The 25,082-nt window shown below is 32.7% G+C and overlaps 1 protein-coding gene across 2 annotated transcripts in view; it reads left to right on the top strand.

The window, feature by feature from the left end:
* zcchc7 (zinc finger, CCHC domain containing 7) overlaps positions 1–25,082 on the top strand; it is a 104,212-nt gene that overhangs the window by 59,480 nt on the left and 19,650 nt on the right. For both annotated transcript variants that reach the window (NM_001301358.4, XM_087235180.1), the window contains 4 exon segments: positions 5,500–5,558; positions 5,721–5,858; positions 7,706–7,876; positions 15,711–15,746. In NM_001301358.4, the coding sequence (NP_001288287.3) occupies positions 5,500–5,558; positions 5,721–5,858; positions 7,706–7,876; positions 15,711–15,746 (404 nt within the window).

Genomic DNA, 25,082 nt, shown 5'->3' with positions numbered 1-25,082 from the left:
AAACATAGAATAACCACTTTACAGTGCTTTTGAGGGTTAAAAGTAGATGATGGTAGAGTTACTATAATTGATTGCAAGCCAGCATCAAGGTCTAGTTCCTTTTGAGATATTGAATATTCAATGTGGGGGAAAAATGTAGAGTTGGAGTTATTGATTAATCACAGCTGATTGGATCAAGAGGAACGCACCCTTCATTTTTTTCCCCATTGAATATTTAGCTTCAATGGAATCAATGATTGATGGAATCCTCAAATTCCTTAGAATGCATATCATTGTGGAAAACAGCTGCTTAATATTGCTTAAAAATTGTTTTTGCACTGTCCAACCTAATGGGATCCATGGGGGTCGGTGTCTAGTGGCATACATTTTTCGTCTACTTTGTTGCTTAGAGCTTTGCCATTTCTGAGTGAAGTCTTTCCGGAGCATGTAAAGTAGAGCTCCACAATATATCGTTTCAGCATCAAAATAGAAATATGCGCAACTGGAAGAGTCACATCACATAATGTTCAATGTCAAGTAGAGTTTATATTAATCCAAGCTCCACATTTAAAGATGCATGATTAATTGCAAAGATTTCCTTTTTTTAATGTTACAACGTTTAAAGGCTCAAGAAATGGTATATAGGCTTATCTAAGACTGATTTCATTTAATTAATATGTAGAAGACTGCAAAGTGTTATTTTATTATACTTGACTATTCAACATCTGTGCCTGACTATCCTTAAGACCTCTCAGAAAAATATAAAAATATTTTTGTCTTTTATCTAGCTTAATATATTTTATGCAGATTCAATCCTCAATAAAATCAAAGGAACCTTAACTGCTTGTTCTACCAAATGGTTGACCGTATCTTTACTGTTTTCATGTTCTTAAAAAGTCTTAAATTTCAAAAACAAAATTAGGCCTTAAAAAGTTGTAAATTCACTGAAATATTGTTGTGTAGGTATTAAATCATTTTAAACGGGTCTTAATTTTCCTCTGTCCAATATTCCCTATTGGGCCAACATTCATCCAATCAACAATCCATCTCTAGAAAAACTTTTTCGGCTTAGTCCTTATATTAATCCGGGGTCGCCACAGCAGAATAAAATGCCAACTTATCCAGCATGTTTTTTTCACAGCGGATGCCCTTTTAGCCGCAACCCATCTCTGGGAAACATCCACACACACTCATTCACATGGCTATGGACAATTTAGCTTACCCAATTCACCTGTTCCGCATGTCTATGGACTGGGGGAAACCGGAGCACCCGGAGGAAACCCACGCAAATGTAGGGAGAACATGAAAACTCCACAAAGAAACGCTAACTGACCCAGCCGAGGTTCGAACCAGTGACCTTCTTGCTGTGAGGTATCAGCACTACCTACTGCGCCACTGCGTCGCTAGGGGATTTAGAATTCAATTATTTATTAATTTTTTTTTTTTTGAATAATAAAATTGTCTTACACTTCATATTTTCAGATTTTTTATAGTATATCTATAAATTCCAGTGCTTTTACCATAAACCGACAAATCAATCATTTGGTAGAGGTTATGGGATGTGTTGGAAAAATGCATTAAATTTGTTAACTAGCGACAATAGGAGTTCAGAAATGCAATCCAAAAGTTTTCTTCTTGGTAGGGAAGTTAAAAGGTTAAAGTAGTGAATTCTTCACACATATTCGAGTTATTGAAGCCATCTGGTGAAATAGATTTCCTATCAAAATATGCAGGGGACAATGAGACTGAATTGGCTGGTTTTAGACCACAATAGTTCATTAGTATTGTAAAGGGCCTCCTTTTGCAGCCAATACAATGCTGGTGGAGGAAAATGTTTCCTGACTCGCTCCTCCAAAGTGGGTCAATAATTTTTCGATCTGGACACTGTTTAGGCCCTGGAAGATGTTTAGCTTCACTTTCATGTTCATCAGTGTCACCAGACTTGACCCTGTATATTGCAGAAAAGCAGAACGTTACAATGTAATTGTTCTTCCCATGCAGCATGCAGCCCTAATTTGAAGGATCATATAGCTATGGAAATTTCAATAACTTTCATAATTTTTTAGATGCAGTTTCTGTGCACATAGATATGTTTCAGTTTTTGAATCTTTCTGACCCCAGAATTGTGAGCATATTTGCTGTGTATATTGACTCTTTGTGATTGATTCCTTCTTGGCTGCGCATTTACTTGAGGCTTCAGGCTAAATGAATTGTCCAAGGAGGGATTCCATTAAGAAGTTTCAAGCAGCAGTTTAGTTCAAGACCATGATTCGTCTCTGAGAGGAAACAGTCAGAGAGTCCCAGGCAGTTTGTGTTTTGAGATATGCCGTCACATGGCCAGTTCCCTACACACAGAGTCGTCTTAAAGACAGAATGGTGTCTCAGTCTATTTTTCTCCAATGGGAGCTTGTGTTCATGCTTAATTAGCTTCTCCTACACATCCGTTTAGTTCTCCATGGACCCAAGCATGGTGGCCAGGCGCACGCCAGCTTTCTTCTCCCTTAGACTATTAGTCAGCTGGAATTCATTAAAACACACATTTACACACTGATGAAGTTGCACCCGCCGCACACACCTCTTATTTTTATTTGTTAGCTCTATGTTAATTAGCATACCTATGAGACGTACAAGTAGCATCTGTCGCTACTCTGGTATTCCCTCCTCCCATGCTCTACTTTTCATCCCTCCATCTCTGTCTCGCTGTATGGTAAGGGAAAGTTGTGTTTTTTTTTTTTTTTTTGTGGCGTTGATTATTGCTTACTCTCTAGCGCCCCCTCTGGCAATGGTTTTATTTTGTGTAGATGCCACTTGGAAAAACCCCACATACTATTTTATTTAGGTGTGCAAGGGAGATTTATGGGTGGATTTATGAAAATATTGCTAATATTCATATGAGAGGTACATTATAGTGTGTTCGTGTGTGTGTGCGCGTGTGTGTCATTGTGAATAGGCCTGGCAGGATTACCATAGTGAGGTCCTCCTTTCTCTGGCTTTGTGTGATTGCTGGGCCGTGACTGACGAGGCATTTCCCCCACGTAGAGACACGGAGGTGTGTGTGTGAGTGTGTGTGTGTGAGAGAGAGCGAGAGAGAGGAGAAAGAAAGAAGGGGGGCATCAGGATTAAAGGAAATGTTTCCTGTTTATTGTACTTGAGGTCCTCAGGGATGTTTGGGGGGCATTGTTGCGATGTGTTGGGTGTGTAGATTTAAAAAGCGCACACAAATGAATGAACGAATATGGTTCATTTTCATAACGGCATTGCATTTGGGTCAAAGACGAAATTTAGGATTTTCAAAGATGTAATAAAATGTAGAATACAATTTTATTTATTTATTTAAAGTTAATTTAAATGTCCCTGTTTGTTTTTTCTTTCTAAGCAAATATTCATGCATTTTCATGAAAATCATGCATTTGTATTGTAGAGAAAACACTCATTAAAAGGACATTCGGTGTAACTGTAGTTTATTTACTAACATATCTTGTCTTATTTCAAACAAGAATCATTTGACAACATATAAATAATCTATATATAAATTTATCCAAAATTCTAATTTATTGTGATTTTTATTTTTATAAACTATGACACTCTCAATATGATCATCAGGTTCTACACATTTGTTAACAAAATTTTAATAATGAAGAAATAATAATAATATTCTTAAATATTTTTTTTTATTCTTATGTATTATATTCTTATATTTGTTATTTTTATCATATATTCTTTCATCACTCTTATATATTCAGAATATGTTAAATTATTTTCAAATAAATATCTGTTACAATACATGAACATGAAGCATTGTTTCACCTATATATTTTGACATTTTACATTGACAGAAGTTAAATGAAATATTAGCGTTCAATTCAATGTGCTTTCTATGCATTTAAAATCACTCTTGCAAATTATATTTGATGTTAACACCTAAAAGGATTGACTCTAGAAGTAATGGTGTGCAACTTCACAGTGTTTCTTAACAAGAATATAATTTGTGTTGCAAGAAGCTGCATAATATACACATGAAAGACAAGCCATGTTATTTGGTATGATAATTGCCTAAAGGGTCATTTTGAAAATGTGGAAAAATGAACCTGTACCTAAATTTGGTATATGGGGTAGAGATCTCATAAACATACTTGCTTCGGAGATGTTGAAATATATCAATAATGATAAATTAAAAACATGGGGACAGATATTAGAACACCTTTTAATAGATTAGAAGAAATGCAAGCATAACCAATGACTCCTGTCAATAACATAGTAATTAAAGATTGAGTGTAGTTGATATTCACTATTCCTTTTTTATAAGGTTTTTATAATGTGCCCAAACTATTATTTGACTTTAAAACAATAGTCAGGTCAGTGCATTTTTTTCTGTTAATATAAGAACAATGTTACTTTATAATTACTTTTATTTATGCATTACCTGACCAGCTAAATTATATTTTGCTGTTGTTTGGTTGTCATAGGTTCTATAATGTATTTTATATGTATAATTATTGTATTGTATTTTTTTCTATATTTGTTGTAGTTATATGAAATGCCAAAAGCACATAAATAAATGCAAAAAAACTTCACAATTAGGTCTTCTTATTAGGTAAGTATGGCCAGACAGAATCTGCGGTCGTGTTTTGCTATTTCTGCTGAGAATTTTGTAAAAATCAGCGGATTTATTTTGAATTATTTAGGGGGTATCATATCTAAAAACTTAATTTATAAAATGACTTTTATCTAATGTTCACAATGCAAATCCCTCTAGATCCACTTATTTGGTTAACAAAGCAAGTTTCTCATATAATATATCTATCAAAAGACTGAAACTATTACTTTCAAACTATAATGTAAATAAGTCATTTGAACACTTTCATTTTAGTCAATAATATTACTGAAACATATTTAAAACTGAATAAATATACATTTACACACATTTACACAAGTAAATAGATTCAATTATAGGCTAAATATTTGCGGATTTCTGTGCACCCAGATTCTGTGTGGGCCTAGTTATAAGCTCACAGTTTACATGAACCAACCATTAGCAATGCTCATGAAGCCTTTATTTATCTTAGTTAATGCAATTATTTACTAAAAGTTTAATGGCAAGCTAATTAGCATTTAAACTGGTATAAAATATGCAAAAAGCATAGTTTGTTCATGTATTCTAACTACTGTTAGCAAATAAGACAATGTACACCCATATTACAGTGTTACCCATATTTCAGTACAGCTATTATGTTAAACTAGCTTAAGTATTTTTTATATATTACACATATTTTCTATTTGTGTACGTGTGTGTGGTGTATTTCAATGCTGTGTGTGCTTGATGTGCAGCTGTGTATTGCTGTAGTAACTGTCTTTCTGTCTCTTGAGAATGAGCAAAAAAAAAAGGTCAAATTAGGGGTGTGGGCCTCATTTGCCATCCACACACACATAATCAAACACAATCTCTTATTAAAGTTTATCTAAATCTATGTTGATGGTTTCAGTTTGTTTTTCTCATGCACTGATCTTTTTTTTTTGTAGAATATGTAAATTACAGAGGGCAAGAGCAGAAGTGGACTGTATCAGAAAAGGATAAACAGGTAATGTTACAGTTTATTTAGCTAAGCTGGAAGCTATCAAAAAATATAACAGTGTTTTCTTTACAGTTTCTTTTTAAAATGTTAAATAATTGTTGTTATTCTTGAAGTCTTTTAAATGAGGTGATTACCATTTTTTTTCTTTCTTTGTGTGTGTGTGTATAGGCTCAGATCTATAATAAAGGGCACGGCCCGAGGCATGTCCCAAACCGCTCCACATACAGATACTACACTGAAAAATCTATCACGTGTCGCAACTGCAATAAGACTGGTCATCTCTCCAAAAACTGCCCCACATTAAAGGTATATCATTATCCGCCCTTCACTACAGTCATCTGCCCCAAAGCAAAGGTCACTGTTCATTTCCTCTAAACATTTACTAACGCATTAGCCAAAAAGAAAAACAGTTTTGCCATTTTTGCAATTTCTGCATTGATTAATCGATTTAAATTGAGTAGAGTACTGTGTGTAATGCAGCTGTTTATAGGTCATTATGAACTGTAAAATGAATCCATGTTGGAATATTGTGTGACTTAAATGTTATATTTTGAGAATTAGTTCACTCAAAAACTTTTATTTACTCACCAATAACCCGAAACCTTCATTATTTCCATTTTTTTTATTCTGTTGAGCACAAAAGATGATATTTAAAAAATGTCCTAATGTTTTGTTTCCCATTGGCATCCATATAAAAAAATAATTATAATATAGAACTCCTTTGCTACTAGTTTCTAACAAACTTCAAAACATCTTTTTTTGTATTTAACAGAAGACATAATCTCAATCAGGTTTGAAATAATTTCTTTCTTATTTGAAATAATTAAAGTTTAAGGTAAATCAAAATTTGCAATGTTTATTTTGCTAGCAAACATTGTTATTCTTTAGCTTAACTATGAATTCATGCAAGTTAATCCACTGAAGAAAAAAAAAAGTTTGTTTTGGTAATCTTCAATCAAAGTCTGACTATATGCTTTTGCATTTAGAGTGGCGGTCCTTCTGTTGGCAGCTTCAACCACTATTCTTAACCTTACCCCTTTTATCTTTAGTTTGCCATGAGGGAATGATGTGCAGAAAGAAAGCCCTGCCCCTAATCAATGTTCCGTTTCAGTTGAAGTACATCAACGCACAGATATAAAGTCTCAGCAACTTTCAGTTCACACAGACTTTTAGGTTCATGCTCTTATCTTTCACTCGCAACTAATAGTTGGAGGGGCGTGGCTAAGCTTATTCAGCCCAAGTCATTAAACTAACAACATCAGAGAAGAACCAATTCCAAAGAACTTGCAATGATTAATTGTTCACCTTATGACCAACAATGTGTACTAGTTAAATAACCATTGTACATTTCTTATTTTATGCAGACTTTCAAATTGCAACCATTCTGAGCCTATATTAAGCAGTACAACAGTTATTAATCGTATAAAAAAAATGACTTGGCCATGATTTCTGAATTACAATGAAAACAATGTGAAACATTTATTATATGTGACCCTATGTTTGACACTAACCAAAATACATTTTATGGGTCAAAATTTTAGCTTTTCCTTGTTGTTAAAAATCATTAGAATATTAATTAAAAATCATGTTACTCAAAGCAGTTCATTTATTTAACTTTAAATGCAATTCTCTCGGTATTTTGATTTCTTTGAACACTCAGATTCCCAACTTTCTAATAGTTAAATACCAGCCAAACATTGCCCTATTCTAATAAAGCATACATCAATAGAAAACATATTTAAAATGCATGAATTGCATTTATGATGGTTTTGTGGTCACATATTTGATTAGCCATGGTGTATATAAAACATTCTGGACTAAATTTGTTAGCTGTTACTATAATATTCAATCTGAATGAATGAACGAATATTAAGTAGCCGTAGGATAAAGAACAAGAAGTTATTCAGTTATACTTTTGATTTATAATGTAAAAATAAAGTATATTCTTTAAATATTTTTCTTTTTTTATTTGTGATATTATTTTGAACTCTGAATACTGTTTATTCAGGTATATTTACATAAAATAACTGTGGAAACTAAAGTTATAAATTAAGTTTTCTATAGTTGTAATGCTCCATGACAATTCAATGACAAAGATTTTTAAAGCAAAAGCTATGTGTGCTTATTGTGACTTTTTGTGTGTTTGTGTGCAGAAGGTGCCGTGCTGCTCATTATGTGGGCTTCGGGGACACTTACTGAGGACCTGTCCAAACCGTCACTGCTCGAACTGTTCGCTGCCCGGCCACACCTCTGATGACTGTCTGGAGAGAGCCTTTTGGTACAAAAGATGCCACCGCTGCGGCATGACCGGACACTTCATCGACGTGAGTACTCAGTTTGTGTGTGTTTGTTTCAGAGTTGTGCAAGTGTATCTCTCTCTCCCTCTCTCTCTCCTGGGCCATTCTTTCTCTCATTAAGACAGACGCTTCACAGGCTGTGAGTGGGACACACGCTCCACTCGTCACCCCCAACAACAACCCCACTGAGAGAGACACAAATGGGGGAGGAAGAGAAATAATGTGACTTTAAGAAACAGCAGGAGAGATGAAAGCGAGAAGATATAGCTTGTTAAAACCAGGCTTTCTGTGGGGTCTTAAAAAGTTAGTATAAAAAAAGTTACAGTTTTAGACAATAAAAAATTACAAAATATTTTATTGCAAAAGCTCACTGAAGTATTGTGTTTCAGATCCTAAATTAGGGGTGTCTAAACTCGGTCCTAGTTCCAACCCCAATTAAACACACCTGAATCAGCTAATCAAGCTGTTTCTAGGTATACTAAAAACATCCAGGCAGGTGTGTTGAAGGAAGTTGGAGCTAAACTATGCAGGACACCGGCCCTACCGGAGACTGAGTTTGGACACCCCTATCTTAAATGATTTTAAATTAGTCTTAATTTGCTTATGAGCATGTAACGCTGTAAGTGCTCCCTTTGTGCTTTAGAATGTTTCCTTTGATTTGGTGGTCTTATATTTATTTCTTTTGTTCAAATGTACAATTGAATCAGAATTATTAGCACTTCTGAATTATTAGCCCCTCTGTAGATTTTATCAACACATTTCTAAACATAATAGTTTTAATAAATAGGGACGTAACAATTCACCATGAAGAGGTTGAAAATCGATTGAAATTTTGGGCTCTATTTTGAAGATCCATGCACAGAGCGCAGGGCGCAAACAGTTTCAGGGCATGTCAGAATCCATTTTTGCTAATAGGATGGAAAAATCCGCTTTGTGCCGTGGCGCATGGTCTAAAACATTTTAGATGATTTCCTTAATGAGTTATAGGTGTGTTTTTAAAATAAACCAATCAGAGTCTCATCTCCCATTCCCTTTAAGAGCCAGTTGCGTCGCGCCATAAGTGCATTTGCTATTTACATGACATAAAGTCATTTGCTATTTACATGACATAAAGTAAGTGTAAGTGGAAAAACTGAGCATTTCACTAGCAAGGAAACCGTTAAACAGAGCATCTATTGAGAACGAGAGATAAATTATCAACTTACACTTTTGCTCTTGTGGATAGGGAAACCTTGTACGCACAGACATCAATTAGCCTATAAATAAATAATTTCGTTTGTTAAGCGCAAATATTTGTTTTAAAACTATTTCTAAATTCAGTTCCAATTTCCAGCAAACGAATAAATGAACAATAATAACGAAGTTTGTTCAAAAACCTGAGTTATATCCTAAAACACATGCTGTGCCCCATATGGTCTAAACCTGACAGGTGGGCAAATCTAAGCTTGTTTTTAATAAAACAAATATAAATATTGATAAAATAAATAATACTGCTAATAATGATAACATTATACAAAAGCAAGTTGAATGAACTGAAAGAACCTCCCGAGATGAAGAAGGCATGAAGGCTTTGGTTTTTCATATTTATGTAGGCTAGAAAATTTTTTTTTGTAATATTTTAATCCTTTATATTTATATCCTATATATATATATATATATATATATATATATATATATATATATATATATATATATATATATATATATATCCTTATTATATCCTATATATATATCCTATATATATCCTTAATATTTTAATTATTTTTCATATGTAAAGATATTTGCGTATTGCTCTACATCTTGTGTGTATTAAGCAGTGTGTAAGCGAGGCGCAACTCTGTGCTGGACTTTCGACCTGCTTTGTTTCGGTCTTTTGAAAAATCTATTATAATTTCTCAAAATAGCAACGCACCAGCAATGCGACTAAGAACGCCTTCCTTTTTAGAGCAGAACGCCTATGGGCACACATATGAGCACAAATGCATTTGCTATTTAAATAGCGTGCACAAAACATCAAAACAACTCTTGCGCCAAGCTGAAACTAGCAAACAACAATTGTGTCGCACCTTGCGCCACATTGCGCCGGGTGTATGATAGGGCCCATCAATTCAAATCAGTAGAAATGTTGAATGAATCGTTATACATTATTTGAACAGAGGGGGCACTGTGTTTACAGCCACAAGTTCGCTTTACCTGCGCATCGGCGGCGAGCAAGAGTTGGGTCAGCAGAGTAAAATGACAGTGGTGAAGTGCGCCAGACAAAACACAAACTGTGCAAATACTGCAAAAAGATGTTTACTTACACTAACAGAACAATGAATATGATGCACATAAACCATCAACAAAGTGAAAAACTTCTGTCACATTCTTCTGTACACAAAAAAATATTAGTAAGGCAAACCACGCGGACTGGATGGTTTGCAGCTCAGCTTGCTCAGACGAGTGCTACGAAGATCACACGATGCATCAGTGTTTCTATCACGAAAGTGTGAAGATGTTTTGCAGATCAAAAGAGAATGTTGTTCTATTACAGAAGCAGGTATTTATTTTTACCCTTTATTTCTTTTCAAATTAGTTTATGCATATTTTAATAATTAGCTTATTATTGAATATTTAAAACTGTTCTTTATCTTTTCCTAAGTGTATCACATTGATACTTATACTAATTAATTATACAAGTAATATTAATGATTCACCTTCATAATCATGTTCAACTCCTGTCTCTATCCTACTATAAAATAAGTTATTTTATAATCAGTATTTGATGCCAGTGGCCAGCCCTCTGGATCAGAGGGCCTATTGACTATCTCCGTACACATTGGTCTCTGGTTTAGGAAGGGCTTACCTTTTCACACCAGCCATCTCAGTCCCCAGTGAAAGAGTTTTTTTCATCAGCAGGGGACGTTGTAAATGTGCAAACACCTCAACTCATGCCAGAAAATATAGATATTCTGATATTTCTTTTTTTTAAAGTGTAAAATCCCAGCACAGTCACAGTTTTAGTTTGTTTATACTGATGCTGAAATAAACTAGATAAGCTCTTGCTCTGTTAGACATCTTTTGGACAATATATTCAAAAATATTACATTATATATTTTAATACATTATATTTGGAATTATTAGTTGTATTACGACTACAAAATAGACATTTGTTAGGTCTTAAGTTACATTCATAACAGTCTTAAAATGTATTAAACGGTGTTTAATTTTACACTTCAATTTACTTCAAAACAATTTATGAATGATGAAGGTATTAATTGAGTTCAACAAGAAAACACACATGAACTGCTGCTTTTACAAAAGTTGCTGATTTTGTTTAGAGAAATAAGAAACAAGAGAAATATATTTTGTAATATGATTAACTTTCTTTACAAGAAAATATTAATCTAGGCAAAACAAACAGACACCCAGCTATTAAAGTAGACAATCTCTATAGTACCGAGTCACACTTCTCTACAATTTGACATGGTGAAACTTGCAGAAACCTACTAAAACAGAGCTTTGAAATGATGTCTTGTATCTGCCACAGTTTGTGAGGTGAACTATTTTTTTTTTCTTGTTTGCATTTCTGTCCATTCCATCTTGTGTTGATGTTTAAGCATCTCCTGTCCTGAGCACTAAAACACACACACAGTATTTGTAAATATTTTGTTGTTATTTTGTAAAACTAGAACACAATCCCTCACCACACAAGCTAGTTAAGTTTTGTTCATCTTCTGTTGTCTTGTGATTTGGAAACATTTTTAATATAATTTTGGCATAGTTTTAATTGAAACAAAATTGGGTCCCATTCATGCATAACATGACAAACAAACACATTTAGGATTGAAGTGCAGTTAAATAGTCCAATATTCTGCTGAATTCTGTTAGTCAAAATGAGTTACATTTGTGTTTTATATTTCCTAAACTGTACATTTTTCATAGATCAGTGTCCATGAGCCCTGTAAGACTTCTGGTTATTGATAAATCTGGATTAGAATGTGCAGTAAATATAGCATGTTATGGTGGTTGATCTTTGCTGGTTAACTGAACAAACAATTCTTCATCCGCCAGTACAACATGAGTTTTAATTATGCTTATAATCTTTAATTACAGCGGTCTCAAAAACGGCAATGTGGAGTTTGCTAATGAACTCTGAGAGTTAACAAATATCAGCCGGGCCATTTGCTTTCCAGATTCTAGCTCACTGTAGGATAATTCATAATAATGAGTGACCGGTGTTCTTGATATTAGCTTTTTTAAACTGGCTTTGGGTATGTAAATGTTTGTAAAGTTTTTACTTTTTTTTTTAAATCAACCCTATAATGTTTTTTAATCAACCCTATAATGTTTTCCCTATTTATACTTCAATGTTTTTTATTATTATTTAAATTACTCACCACTCTGATAATATGTTATAAAACATCTGTGATTAATTTGGAACAGTTTGTCATTTAATAATTTTTGTTTGCAAAAATAAGAATCTAAAATTAGCTTCAGTATTTGCCCATTATTGAAATGACCCCTCCTTTTTTGCTTCATCTCGATGTCTCTTATTTATATATATACCAAGGTTATTATAGTAACAAAACATACGAAAAAAAGAAAACTAGAATTAAAAAATAATTTTCGTTAACTGAAAAAAAAAAATAAAACAATAGTTTAAAAATAAAACTAAAACTGAAATTGTGTATATACAAAACTAACTAAAGTTATAGTAAAAATACTTTGCGCTGCCAGTGTTTCACCCGGACGCACCTCAGATTCTGTAATCCTGCTGCCATTGGCCAGATCAAGCCGGTCCTCTTCCAGTCATCTTTGCTGTTGCTCCAGCGACAAAAACAACGACTGGACATGACAGCAGCACGGTGACAATAATAAATACGACCTAAGCAGACACTTAAAAGTATTAATTTAACACATTTGTGCCCAATATTGGGTTTTATTTCTGTATTGTGATCGCAAATTAATCCTTTTGAAAGGATCTTCTAAACAGATCTTATAAATGAACCAGTTGAACTAATTCACCAAATCGAACTGAATCATTTGAAATGATTCACGACTCCAGTAACATTAAGCACTTACTCGCAAGTTACTTACATTTAAAAAAGGCCTTATACCCACCTCTGACCCAAATAAACCAAAATATACTGAGTTATTCAGTTATTAGAACAGTACACTAAAATCAGATTTGAGAAGCGGTGAACCGATAATACTGTGCATGCGTGATTCAGCAGGTCAATCGAACATAAACCGTACATGACAACCTGCTGTGACTGAGGTAAACTTGAACTACTGCTGCGCGGGAAACCGAGGGCTAAAATCAGAGGATCTGGTGAAACAGACCTTTCGTAATGGAATTTAAATAAGGGAATCATGTTTCAGTTGGGTTGCAAAATGTAAATGTTAGAATCTTTTCAGATTTGATGTTTTAACTGACTGAAATTATTGCTGATGATGAATTTTGGATATGTTGAGTCCAAACTTGGGAAGATTGTTACAAAATTTCCAGTTCAAATTAAAGATCCAAACTTCCCATCACTACTGTTTATTTAACCGCAGAAGCAGCCTTGCACACATTGTACTTAGGGCTGCTGTCTTGTGGGTTGTTGTATTTGAATTTGAGGATAGGTAGATGGTAGTGATAGATAGTAGTGTTTATGTGTCAAAAAAAATTAACGTTAGGGTATCTTTGTTTGTGTTTTTATTATGCAATATTTATTCTGATGATTTTGAATCTTGCACCCTTAACAAATTTCATAATTTACAAAAAAAAAAAAACTAATGCTGAAACATATAGAAACTGTAAATGTAAATCTGCCTCTAAAAACTAATTTAAACAAACTAAATTTGAAAGCAAAAATTTTAAATTAAATAAAAAATAAAACTAATGAAAAATCCAAAACTATTATAACCTTTTTATATACACATGTTATATTATATTTTGTGATATTATGCTATGCTTTTATTTTTAGCTGTGCCTTTTTAACATTCTGTCAAGGGTCTACAGATGAAAAATAAACATTCCTGGCTAATTCTGGCACATTTTACAGTAACATGTTGATTCATGTGCATTGACCCTGTAAAGAAAGAAAGAAACAAACCCTAACACAATGCCTGTCACTTTAATTCACAAAAATTTTTTTTAAAAATGATTAATTTTGAGGATTTTGCATCTGGCAGTATATGGAGATGGGTTTAATAGCTTTATTGCTGTATGATCTCGTCACAGCGAGTGAGAGAAGGGAAAGCAGATTCTTAAAGATTTTGAATGTTTTCTTCAATACGCTCAGCAGGGTGACCCTACAGGGGTGCTGGAGCCTCTGACTTTTTCTTCAGGTGGGGTTAAATGAAAAGCTAACTGTATAAATGAGCCTGGCTGCTGTGCCCTCAACACTTTCAGTTTTTAGAAAGATGGGGCAAATGGGAGTCGCAGGGTAAATGCACTGCTTACTCATGGTCTGTTAAATACTCAGTGTCTGTTGGGGCGACTCCAGCTGTCAACATTGCACTTTTCACTTCTGCTGTTGTACTTAACTTTCTTAGTTTATTTTTCCTATTCCTTCTTACTTATCCTGTTTATTTTTATTTTTCTTTTTTATCTTTTCTTTTACCTTGTTCTTTTTAATTTATTACCATACATTTATTTTATTTTTTATTTTAATTTTATCTGCCACTTTTTTATTTTTCCAGTTAAATTCCCTTTTCCTATTTTCTGTTTTACCTTTTCTTTTTCCTGTTTTGTTTCTTTTTCTGTTCCTCTTTAAAATGTTTTTCTCATTCCACTTTTCTCCGCCATTTTTATTTACTGACTATTTTTTGCTTTCCTTTGTCCATTTTGCTTTCTTTTTTTCTTTCTTTCTTTCTTTCTTTCTTTCTTTCTTTCTTTCTTTCTTTCTTTCTTTCTTTCTTTCTTTTTCTTTCTTTTTTTCTTTCTTTCTCTCAGTGTCTTTTTTATTTTCTTTAAGTTGAGGATCCAAATATGTGCATGATGCTGATAGAAAATTGGTATACAGACTGCTTGTTAGGATTTTGAATAATAAGAAACTAAATAAGCAAACTCCTTGGAGAGCCCACGTAGCTTTAGCATCATGTTGGACCAGAATGGAGAGCACTATACAAATCTCCATTGCTGAAGAAAGCTGCTGATTTACAGAGGAGGGTTCTTCATTCAGCCGTTGCTGTCAGTGCTTTTATTTCTTTGTTGAACTCTGATTGTAATCATGTTTGTTCTTTTTGTACCCTTCATGAGACTGTCTTTCATTTTTTCGGTATTGTTGTCGTTTTTTGTCATTGCTTTCATGGCTAGAGAGTTTTTTTTATTTATTTTATGTAGTTTTTTCTAAACAGTTGTTCATTTTAGGATATAGATATTCACAAAAAATTAGGAAACAATGTCAATTGTTCAGTTTTACTTTGGGAAGAGCAAAGATGGATATGTATGTGAATAGATGAAACAAGATAGAAGTTTCCTCAGCATTTGTTGTTGTTTATATTTTTTATAAAATTGTTGAACGCTCATTTAAAAATAGATTTTAACTATTAAAGTGAGGGATCTTGACAAATAATTTATTTTTCAACAGTGTTGTTTTAGGATGGGATTATTTTATAGATTTATTTGTAGTTTGATATGTAATTGCTCTAAATGCTGTACGTATAATCAATGACAACAAAACTACTACTTAAAGTAGAAATAGCAAAACAGAAAGTATAGATTTACAAACATATCAAAGATGGACATTTAATGACCTTAACTCATTCCATGGATTTTGTGTCTTTGTTTAATTACAAAAATCTGTATGTGATTGTGTTTACTTTAAGTTTCAGAGTTATTTCTTGTAAATATTTGGCTTTCACAATAACCTTTTTCTGTCTTCAACAGGCCTGTCCACAAATCTGGAGACAGTACCACCTTACAGTAAGCACTGTTTCTCATATGTCTCTTATATGAAATGTAAAGACAAGTTTTGTGAAAGCATTGATTGTGTACAGAATCTGCCCAAGGAAATGACTGATTATGGTAATCATCTGAATTGCGCTGTAAGAAATGCTGGGTTTCACACAATCTCTTTATGTTTTCTTAACACAAACCAATTAAGTTTTCCCCAAAAGACCTCAAGAAATGTGAGGTTTTATCTCATTTTAATTGAGTTGTTTGAACATGCAGCAAAAATCCTTTTTTCTTTTTCTTTTTTTTAAGTATATGATAAGGAATATGATAACAAAATGATAAGTATATGATAACAAAACGCCAACACTTTGGTTCAAGTAACAATTCTCACTATTGATTAGTGGCTCATTACCTGCCTATTATTAAAGTTAGACATGGGCCGGTGTAAGATTCTGAAGTATGATAGTTGTGGGAAAAGAAATGTTATGATTTCATAGTATGGTGATTACTGCTCCAAACTATGTTTTTTTTAAATGTCTGGAGTAAATACAAAAACTTGTTTTCCCCTTTAAGCACAAAATATTTTATTTTGAGAAGCATTTAAAATATTTTGGAGAAAGTAAACCAGGGTGTCCACGGGGTCTTAAAAATTCTTAAAACATCTTAAATTACAAAAACTAAACTTTTGGCCTTAAAGTCTTAAATTCGCTGAAATATTGTCTTAGAGGTCTTAAATGATTTTAAACACGTCTGTTGGGCTATTAAGAAAATCCGTAGCGTTTAACTAAGGATATAAGTCTAATATTTTATTCTTCATGGTCTAAAAAAAGGTCTTAAAAAGTCTTAAATTTGACTTGGTGGAACTTGCAGCAATTTAAAACAGCATCTTTAGAGATCTTCTGGATATATTGTTGTCCTAAAAAAAAAAAAAAACGTAAATAAAAAAAATCTTACACGCACCTTAGGAGTGGTATAGCAGAAAATGTAAGCAGTTTTAAAAACTTGAATTTTTCAGATCGTGGTATACCTTGAAAACAGTTATCATCCACATGCCTAGCTAAAGTCTCTGTTTTTTAATTGACATGTATTTATTAAGTACATATTCTGTATGCCTTATATTACACCCCTAACACCGAAACCTAAATACTACCGTAATAATAATTATTAATAAGTGGCAAATTAGAGGGTTATTGAGGCATAAGTTTCAGTTTTATTAGTAATGAGATGTGTACCTCAAAATACAGAGTGGCCCATTTATTTGTTCTTTTTCCAGCTCATCATAACTTGTTTCTGTGTGTAATGCATCACATATATGTAAACACACACGTTCACCACAAGCAGTATTAGTCATGATAGCGACAAGCAGAGAAAAAAATCCAAGGGTCCCGCTGGTTTTGCCTTTTGTGTGAATGTGAATAAATGGCGGACTCCTGGCGGTGTGTCTAAGTGGAGGAGAGAGATCAGCTTTCATTCACCACAAAGGGCTTATTTGATAACTAGCCTTGTGTTAAAGTGCATAAAGTTACTGCTTTTTTATGTCTCTGAGATATTTGTGACTTCAGGGTTTGTTTACATGCGTTTTGAGTCGCTGTGTGCGTTTTTCAGCATTTGCGTCCGTCTGTGTGTATGCGTTTTTGTCACAGAACAATCTGAAAGTGTTTAATTGGCAAACTCAGTGAGCATTTTCTCCCCAAAGATCCAGCAGGGTGAAAAGGCATGTGACAGTCACACACACAGCTAAACGTCAAGGGGCGCTAAAACATCTGCACACACACACATACAGACTCCTGGAATATAGACCTCAGCCTAAGAGAAAAGAGCAGGTTGTTTGTCAATTAAAAGACGTGATAAAGCATGAAATGGGCTGCCAGCATCGCGCTGCGCCAAGCAGTCACTCGACCCGTCACACACACACACAGTCTAATTAGCTAGCCTGCCTAATGAAAAGGCCAGATCGTTAGCGCTAGCCTGGTGCGCGGGGTGGCAGAGTGAAGAGAACGAAGGGAGAAAAAAAGAAAGAAAAATGTTGCCTCCAGGGCTGTTAAAGAGCTTTGTGGAAGGTTAAAAGTCTTAAAGAATTGTTCTCAGTTTCACCGTTTCTCAGCTTTATGAGTTCTTTCTTCAGTGTTAAAAGAAAATTTCTGAGTTTTTTATAAATTGTTGCAATTGTTTTGATATGGATAAAAATATAATGCTAAAATGTACAAGCAAGTAAAACGTTTATTTAGATTTTTTTAGTTTAATTATTTAATATTTACAATATTTAGATTTTTGATCGTAGAGGAAATCTTCTTAGACATTTATAGAATTAAACAGCAGTTTTGGGTGTCTCTTTTTGCATGGTTTTGTGCGTACATACAGTATATACATAATTTAGATTGAAGCATACAATTATTATTTTTTTAACTAAGCTGATTTTATATACAGTTTATAACTTTTTTTATTGTTACTTCTGTCCACTGTAATAATAACATTAAACTATTCTTGATCCTTAACACTCGTATATCAACCCCAATCTCAATGTACATGCAGTTAATTAATATCACACATTACTTCAATGTACAACATGGAAACTGAAATATGGTGTTATGTACTAAAATAATCTGTATATAACATTTATTTATACCAATTAATAATTTTGTCAAAAAATTTGATGTTGGATGCACTTAAAGTCGAAAGAAAGAAAGAAAGAAAGAAAGAAAGAAAGAAAGAAAGAAAGAAAGAAAGAGTTTTATTTTCACAACACTGCATTGCAAAAATATTAATACATTATTTAAACAATTAACTCACAAAAAACAGAAAGAGAAAAAGAAAAAGAAATGTGACCAAATGGGAGCAAAAAACAAGTTATTTTAATAAACTCCACTCAGAGCACCGTTGTAACACCAGGTCAAAAGAAGATCATCCACAATTCTTGATTTGACAGAATTAAAAAAGAACTGGCAACAAGTTATAACTTACCTTACATTTATTCATTTATTTATTTATTTATTTTTGCTTTCTGGTACTACGTACCAGCTTTTAGCTTGTCTAGGTAAAATATTAAGAAGTTGACATTTGAAAGGTTTTTGTAAAAATGTGAAAATATGTTGTATGCACTTGAAGAGAACAAATAAGAAAGAGAGAAAGAAATATAGAAAGAGAGGAAAAAGAACAAAAAAGAAAGAAAGAACAAAGGAGAGAAAGAAAGAATAAAGAAAGAGAGAGAAAAGGAAAGAAAGAGCGAAAGAAAAAGAAATGAAAGAAAGAGAAAGAACCAACGAACGAAAGAGAGAAAGAGAGAAAACAAAAGAAAAAACAAGTGAGCGAAAGAAAGAAAGAGAAAGAATCAAAGAAAGAATCAACAAACAAATGAAAGAGAGAGAGAAAGAACGAACAAATGAAAAAGAACAAAAAAGAAAGAACAAACGAGCAAAAGAAAAAGATTAAAAGAATGAAAAAAAACAAACAAAGAAAGAAGGAATCAAAGAAAGAACAAAAGAATGAAAGAAAATTTAAGAAATAACAAACAAACATAAGAAAGAATGAAATATGAAAGAAAGAACCAAAAAGAACAAAATGAAGAAAAATCAAAGAAAAAAAAAGAACAAGAGTAAGAATGAATGAAAGAAAGAAAAAGAATAAACAAAAAAAGAATGAAAAAAAACTAAATAAAAAGTAAGAAAGAACGAACGAACCTATTAACTTTTGCAAAGTTAAACACCGCAGAGCATGCTTGTTGTGTTTATGCCATATTGAACTACTCTATATATGCCCAGTATACCAAAAATGGTTTATTATTTACTGACTAAATATTTTTTATTAGACCGTTTGTCCTTTTACAAAACTTCTGAATTATTGAAGATTTTTTACAAAACACATCAGATGGTAAGATGAACAGAAATTCACAAGGTTTTAGATGTCTCTTTAAAGCAAACTGAAAAAAAAACAGTTTAAAAGAGATTGCATATTAAAAGTTTTTTTTGTGTAATAATTCTGGCATATTAATGGTAATTGTTTATTTAACTTTCATAATTTTAGTGTGTTACTAGCAATTTCCTTATAATAATTTATTGTAAAATTTTTGTAAAATCAGTTTTTGATGTGAAAAATATTTGCACAGTTGTTTTGTTCAGCTTCAGTTTTTTTTTTTTTTGCTGTTAAAGTGAGTTGCTGTTTTTAGCCTGTGTCAGCGCCTGACCATGGACAGCATATGCTGACTGTCGCCCGGGTCTGCAGGCTTTATAATGGTTTTAAAAGAGTGTGTGATGCTTTCCTACAGGTCCACTTGGTTCTGCTGGGCTGAGTCCATCTGCTTGTGCATTACTTTCATCCTCTGGGTCCTGCCCTGGTTCTGTTTGTGTGTGTAGGTACTTAAATTGAGTCACCCTCAACAGACGGTCTTTAAGGCCTTTAAACTATCCTGGAGTCTAGAGGGCTCAAAGTTAAATACAGTACAGATACCCATGTGTGTGTGCGCGTGTGTCGTGCTTTGGGAGCTCTGGCCTGTCGCCCTATGCTAGGCCCAGTCAGGTGTGAAAAGGCATTCTGTCAGACCAGTCCCTTTCTACTGGGTCTGTTTATACTGTGTGTGTGTGCGCGCGTGAGTGCAAGTGTGTTTGTTTGTGTGTGTGTGTGTGTGTGTGTGTGTGTGTGTGTGTGTGTGTGTGTGTGTGTGTGTGTGTGTGTGTGCGTGTGCGTGTGTGTGTGTGTGTGGTGGGGTGAGGCCTGCACCTGTCTTCACTAACAAACAACCACTCAACTCTAAGTTTGCCACAAAACCCAAAGGAGACTGACAGAGAGAAGTGCGAGTGTTCGCAGAAGCTACTATGCAAAGAGTGAAAGTTTTATTGGACCAATGTTACATATGGAACTAATATGATGCAACGATATTTATCTTTTTGGAAGGCAGTTTTTGCCACAGGATGAAAAGGAAAAATCACAAATTTGGGTTAATATTTTGCAATTTTGACTTTTTTCAAAATGAGTTTACATCTCAGAATTCAGACTTTTCTCAAAATTTAGTTTTTTTTTTTTTTTTTTGAGAATTTTACAATCCTGACTTTTTTTCTTTCCTCAAAATTGTACATTTCTATCACGATTCACATAAACTTGCAAATAGAGTTTTTATCAAAATAGAGTTCTTATTTTGTAATTCCATTTTTTTTTCCGAAAAATGAACAGTATACACAGTTGAAACCAGAATTTTACACCGCCTTTGAATTTTTGTTTCTTTTTTAAATATTTCTCAAATGTTGTTTAACAGAGCAAGAAAATTTTCAAAGTATGTCTAATGACATTTTTTCTTCTGGAGAAAGTCGGATTTGTTTTATTTCGGCTAGAATAAAAGTTTTTAATTTTTTAAACACCATTTTAAGTCAAAATTATTAGCCCCTTAAGCTACATTTTTTCGATAGTCTACAGAACAAACCATCGTTTTTCAATAACTTGCCTAATTACCCTAACCTGCGTAGTTAGGAGGTTAATATGTCAGGGGGTTTAAAAAAAACTCTGACTTCAACTGTATTTAAGAACTAATGCTTCCCCACCCAGAATATTTTGTTTAAAACTTTTTAAATCTAGCCTAGTATAGCAAACTTATACTTTATATTATAGTATAATAATTTATAATACTGCTTTCTTGCAGTTATTTATGGTGTCCATCGGGCCTTAAAAAGTCATCAAAAATGGATAATATAAATGGCCCTTAAAAAGTATTAACAATGGCAAAATATTAAATTATATATAATTTTTTAATTTCTCTGACTATCAGGATGCTGTGTAGTTTATGAAATCAATAAAATACTGCTTTGTTTACTGCAGTAACCAAGGCACTGCCATTATATCTGCAGTTCTGTAGGCGCTAACCTGCTTAATTATTTAGATTTAGTAGATTTTTATTCAGTATATGAACAATGTTTTAGTTTTGGATTACTTTCTTACATTAACATTTAGTAAATATACTGTAAGTTAAAATCTCGCCAGTGTTTCCCCGTTGAAACCTAAAGTGGTTATAAGGTCTTAAAATGTATGGAAAGAGTCTTAAAAAAGGTCTTAAAAGGTATTGAATTTCACTCTCTGATTCCTGTATATACTCTGTTATTTTTTCCACATTTAATGCATGTATATTGCATTTCTGATCTTTATTTCTTCAAAATTTTGTATCACCAAGTTGTAATTTTTTATATCTTTATTTATATCTATCTGACAAATAATGTTTTTCTCAAAATGTTACATTTTTTGTCATAGATTCATGGTTTATATCTTGCCATTTTGACTTTTTTCTTTCCATGAACTATTTTTTTTACCAAGAGTTATTTTAGATTCAAGATGCTAATTTTATTGCTGTTCCGGTGTCCTGACATTTTATCCTACCCATCAGATTATACTACCAACACTGTATTTGAATGGTTCTGGGGTTGGGGTTAGGGTTAGGGATTGGGGGATGTTGGGGACATATTACAGCCTTATATCACACCACTCCACTTTTTAAAATTTATAAATATTTACAGAAATATTGTTATTATGAAGTACCTCACAGTAATTTACTGTGAATTTACATACAGTACCTTACTGTTAAAGTAATGCAATTATTAGCCAGTACTTTATTGTAAATTTAAGGTCAAATATTTTACAGTGTGGTTTACAGTTTCACAGTAAATTATCCAATGTGTTATTTTAATTTTATTTATTTATTTATTTTTGACGATCATTCTGAACAAGTCAGGTCATACTGAACACTTAAAATTTTTTGAGCATATACAGCATTTACAGTTTATACAGCAACAAAGAGCATCTGTGTGTGAAAATGTATGTTCACAACAAATATCTGGCAGTTTGTGATCCTTAGACACTAAAAAAAAGATTCAAAGATGATACCTTGTATGTACAATTCGTTTTAGGTTAAGTATTTGTAAAGCATTTATTTTGTGCTGAATTTATACAAATTAAATTGAACATTACGACATTTAATTTGTTTAAATTCAACCCATTTAAATTGTTTGCAACAGTTTTGCAGACATCATTTTTTTTCAGTGTAGCATAAGTCAGTGAGTGTATAAAACCTAATGTTTTAAAATCTATTCAGCTTATCCCTTTTTTTAAGGCGTTGTTTGATGCAGGAGTACAGAAATCTATTAACTCCCAAAATCAAGTGTCTATTTTTTGAAAACTTAAGAATCAACTGTAACTTATTTAGTTTTAATCATGTTTTAATACACACACACACACACACACACACACACACACACACACACACACACACACACACACACACACACACACACACACACACACACACACACACACACACAGTTGAACACATATTTTGTGATGCTAGGTGCATTTAGCACGACACTACAGAGCTTTTATGTTTTGGTTCAGATATTTTAAGTCTGAAGGGGATACGGATTTCAAACCTTTTAAGAGGATATTGGTGAGCAATTACCATTTTTAAAACTTCTTTATAAAATCCTCCTTTCCTCAAACTGATCAGCCTAGTAATCCTTCACACCGTAATGAAATTTAATTGAACCATTAGCATAAGTGAAATGTATGAGGAATATACAGTGAGTGATCAGTTTGAACAGGGCAAATCATTGGAATAGTTTATTTAGAACAGATAATAAAGAAAGGGGCGAATTAACGTTTCTGGATTTCATTCAGTAGTTCTGAAACCACACAATGGAGCCAGATGTGGTTCAAAAACCTTGTGGTGAATTCAAGGTTATAGGAAATATTTTTATTCACTATAGATGATGGTTTGCCAATAGATCGTACATTTTAGTTACACCTTGTGCCATCAGGAGATAAAAAGGTCTGGAATCAGCCCGTGCAAATATTGAAACTGGAAGCAAATATGTAGCTTGCAAACCTTTACGTGAATGTGTTGTGGATGTGATGGACTTACAGCACCATCTATTGAAATAAATAAGGTACTGCAGCAGTTAACAATGTTTTTAACTTTTTGTGTGATCTAAATACTTCATGGATAGAAATGGCTGTTCATTTCTCCAGAAATTAGATGATTTTATTTAAGTAATTATTGTTTTCTAAGGAATATCTCCCAATTCTGACTTTTTTATTGTAGTTTTAAACCTTTAATAAAATTTAAATGCATGCTGCATTTTTTACTTTTACCTCAGATTTCTGTTTATTTCTTTAAAGTCTTACATTTTTCTTTAGTTATGGACAGTTTATACTCTCATATATTGACTATTTTCCTCAGAATTATACATTTACATATTCAATTCTGGCTATTTTTTTTTTTCAAAATTGTTACTTTGTTGCATCATTTTGTTTATATCTTTCATTTGTATTATTGTTTTTTTTTTTTGATGATTGCAGTTAAATAACATGGTTTGCGGTCTTTTTTGCATATACATTTTTTTATACAATAGACTTTCACAGAATAAATTGTAGTTTAAGATCAGTATATGTAGGCCAGATTCTGTATATACCAAAATAATTTTTCAAGATCAGGTTCAACTGAACTGTGTTTAATTACAACGGTAATATTTGTGAAGTTATAAATGTCTTTACTGTCACTTTGGATCAATTTAATACACTCTTTTTGAGTTGATTTTAAAAAAGCATAACCTATACTGTAAGTGAAAATGAAATATTACCCAAGTATGTTTTCTCCCAATTTATGTTTAACAGAGAGATTTTTTTTCCAAAACATTTCTAAACATAATAGTTTTAATAACTAATTTCTAATAACTGATTTATTTTATCTTTGCCATGATGACAGTAAATAATATTTTGCCATATATTTTTCAAGACACTTCTATACAACTTAAAGTGACATTTAAAGGCTTAACTTAATTAGGTTACCCAGAATAGTTAGGGTAATTAGGCAAGTCATTGGAAAATTTATGGTTTGTTTGGTAGACAATCAAAACATATATTGCTTAAGGCAGCTAATAATATTACCCTTATAATGGTTTTAAAAAATGTAAAACTGCTTTTATTGTAGACAAAAAAAAAAAAAATGCGACTTTCTTCAGAAGAAAAAAAATATTCTATAAAATATACTGTGAAAAATGCCTTGCTCTCATCATCATTTAGGAAATGTTACAAAAGGAAAAATATATGTATATAACAATGGACCTAATTTTTAATTCAACTGTATGTTTGGTTAATGTTAGAAGAATATGATAGAGACACACGGCTCTTTTTGTAAAAAATGAATTGTAACAATCTATTTCTGTATAAATCTATAGCTGGTAAACATTTGGGATGGTGCATGCTGACATTTGTGGAAAACTAATGATTTGTTCTCTCAAATACTAAATATAACTCTGACAGAGATGGAGAGAAGGATCTCAAACAGTTTATTTAGAGTGTTTGTATTGATTAAATTCTCGAGGGAAGAGCTCAGTG

The sequence above is a fragment of the Danio rerio genome, chromosome 1, assembly GCF_052040795.2.
Source record: "Danio rerio strain M-AB ecotype USA chromosome 1, GRCz13ab, whole genome shotgun sequence".
NCBI lineage: Eukaryota > Metazoa > Chordata > Actinopteri > Cypriniformes > Danionidae > Danio > Danio rerio.
Note: the sequence above shows the minus strand (reverse complement) of the source record. Positions and strands in the feature narration are given on the sequence as shown.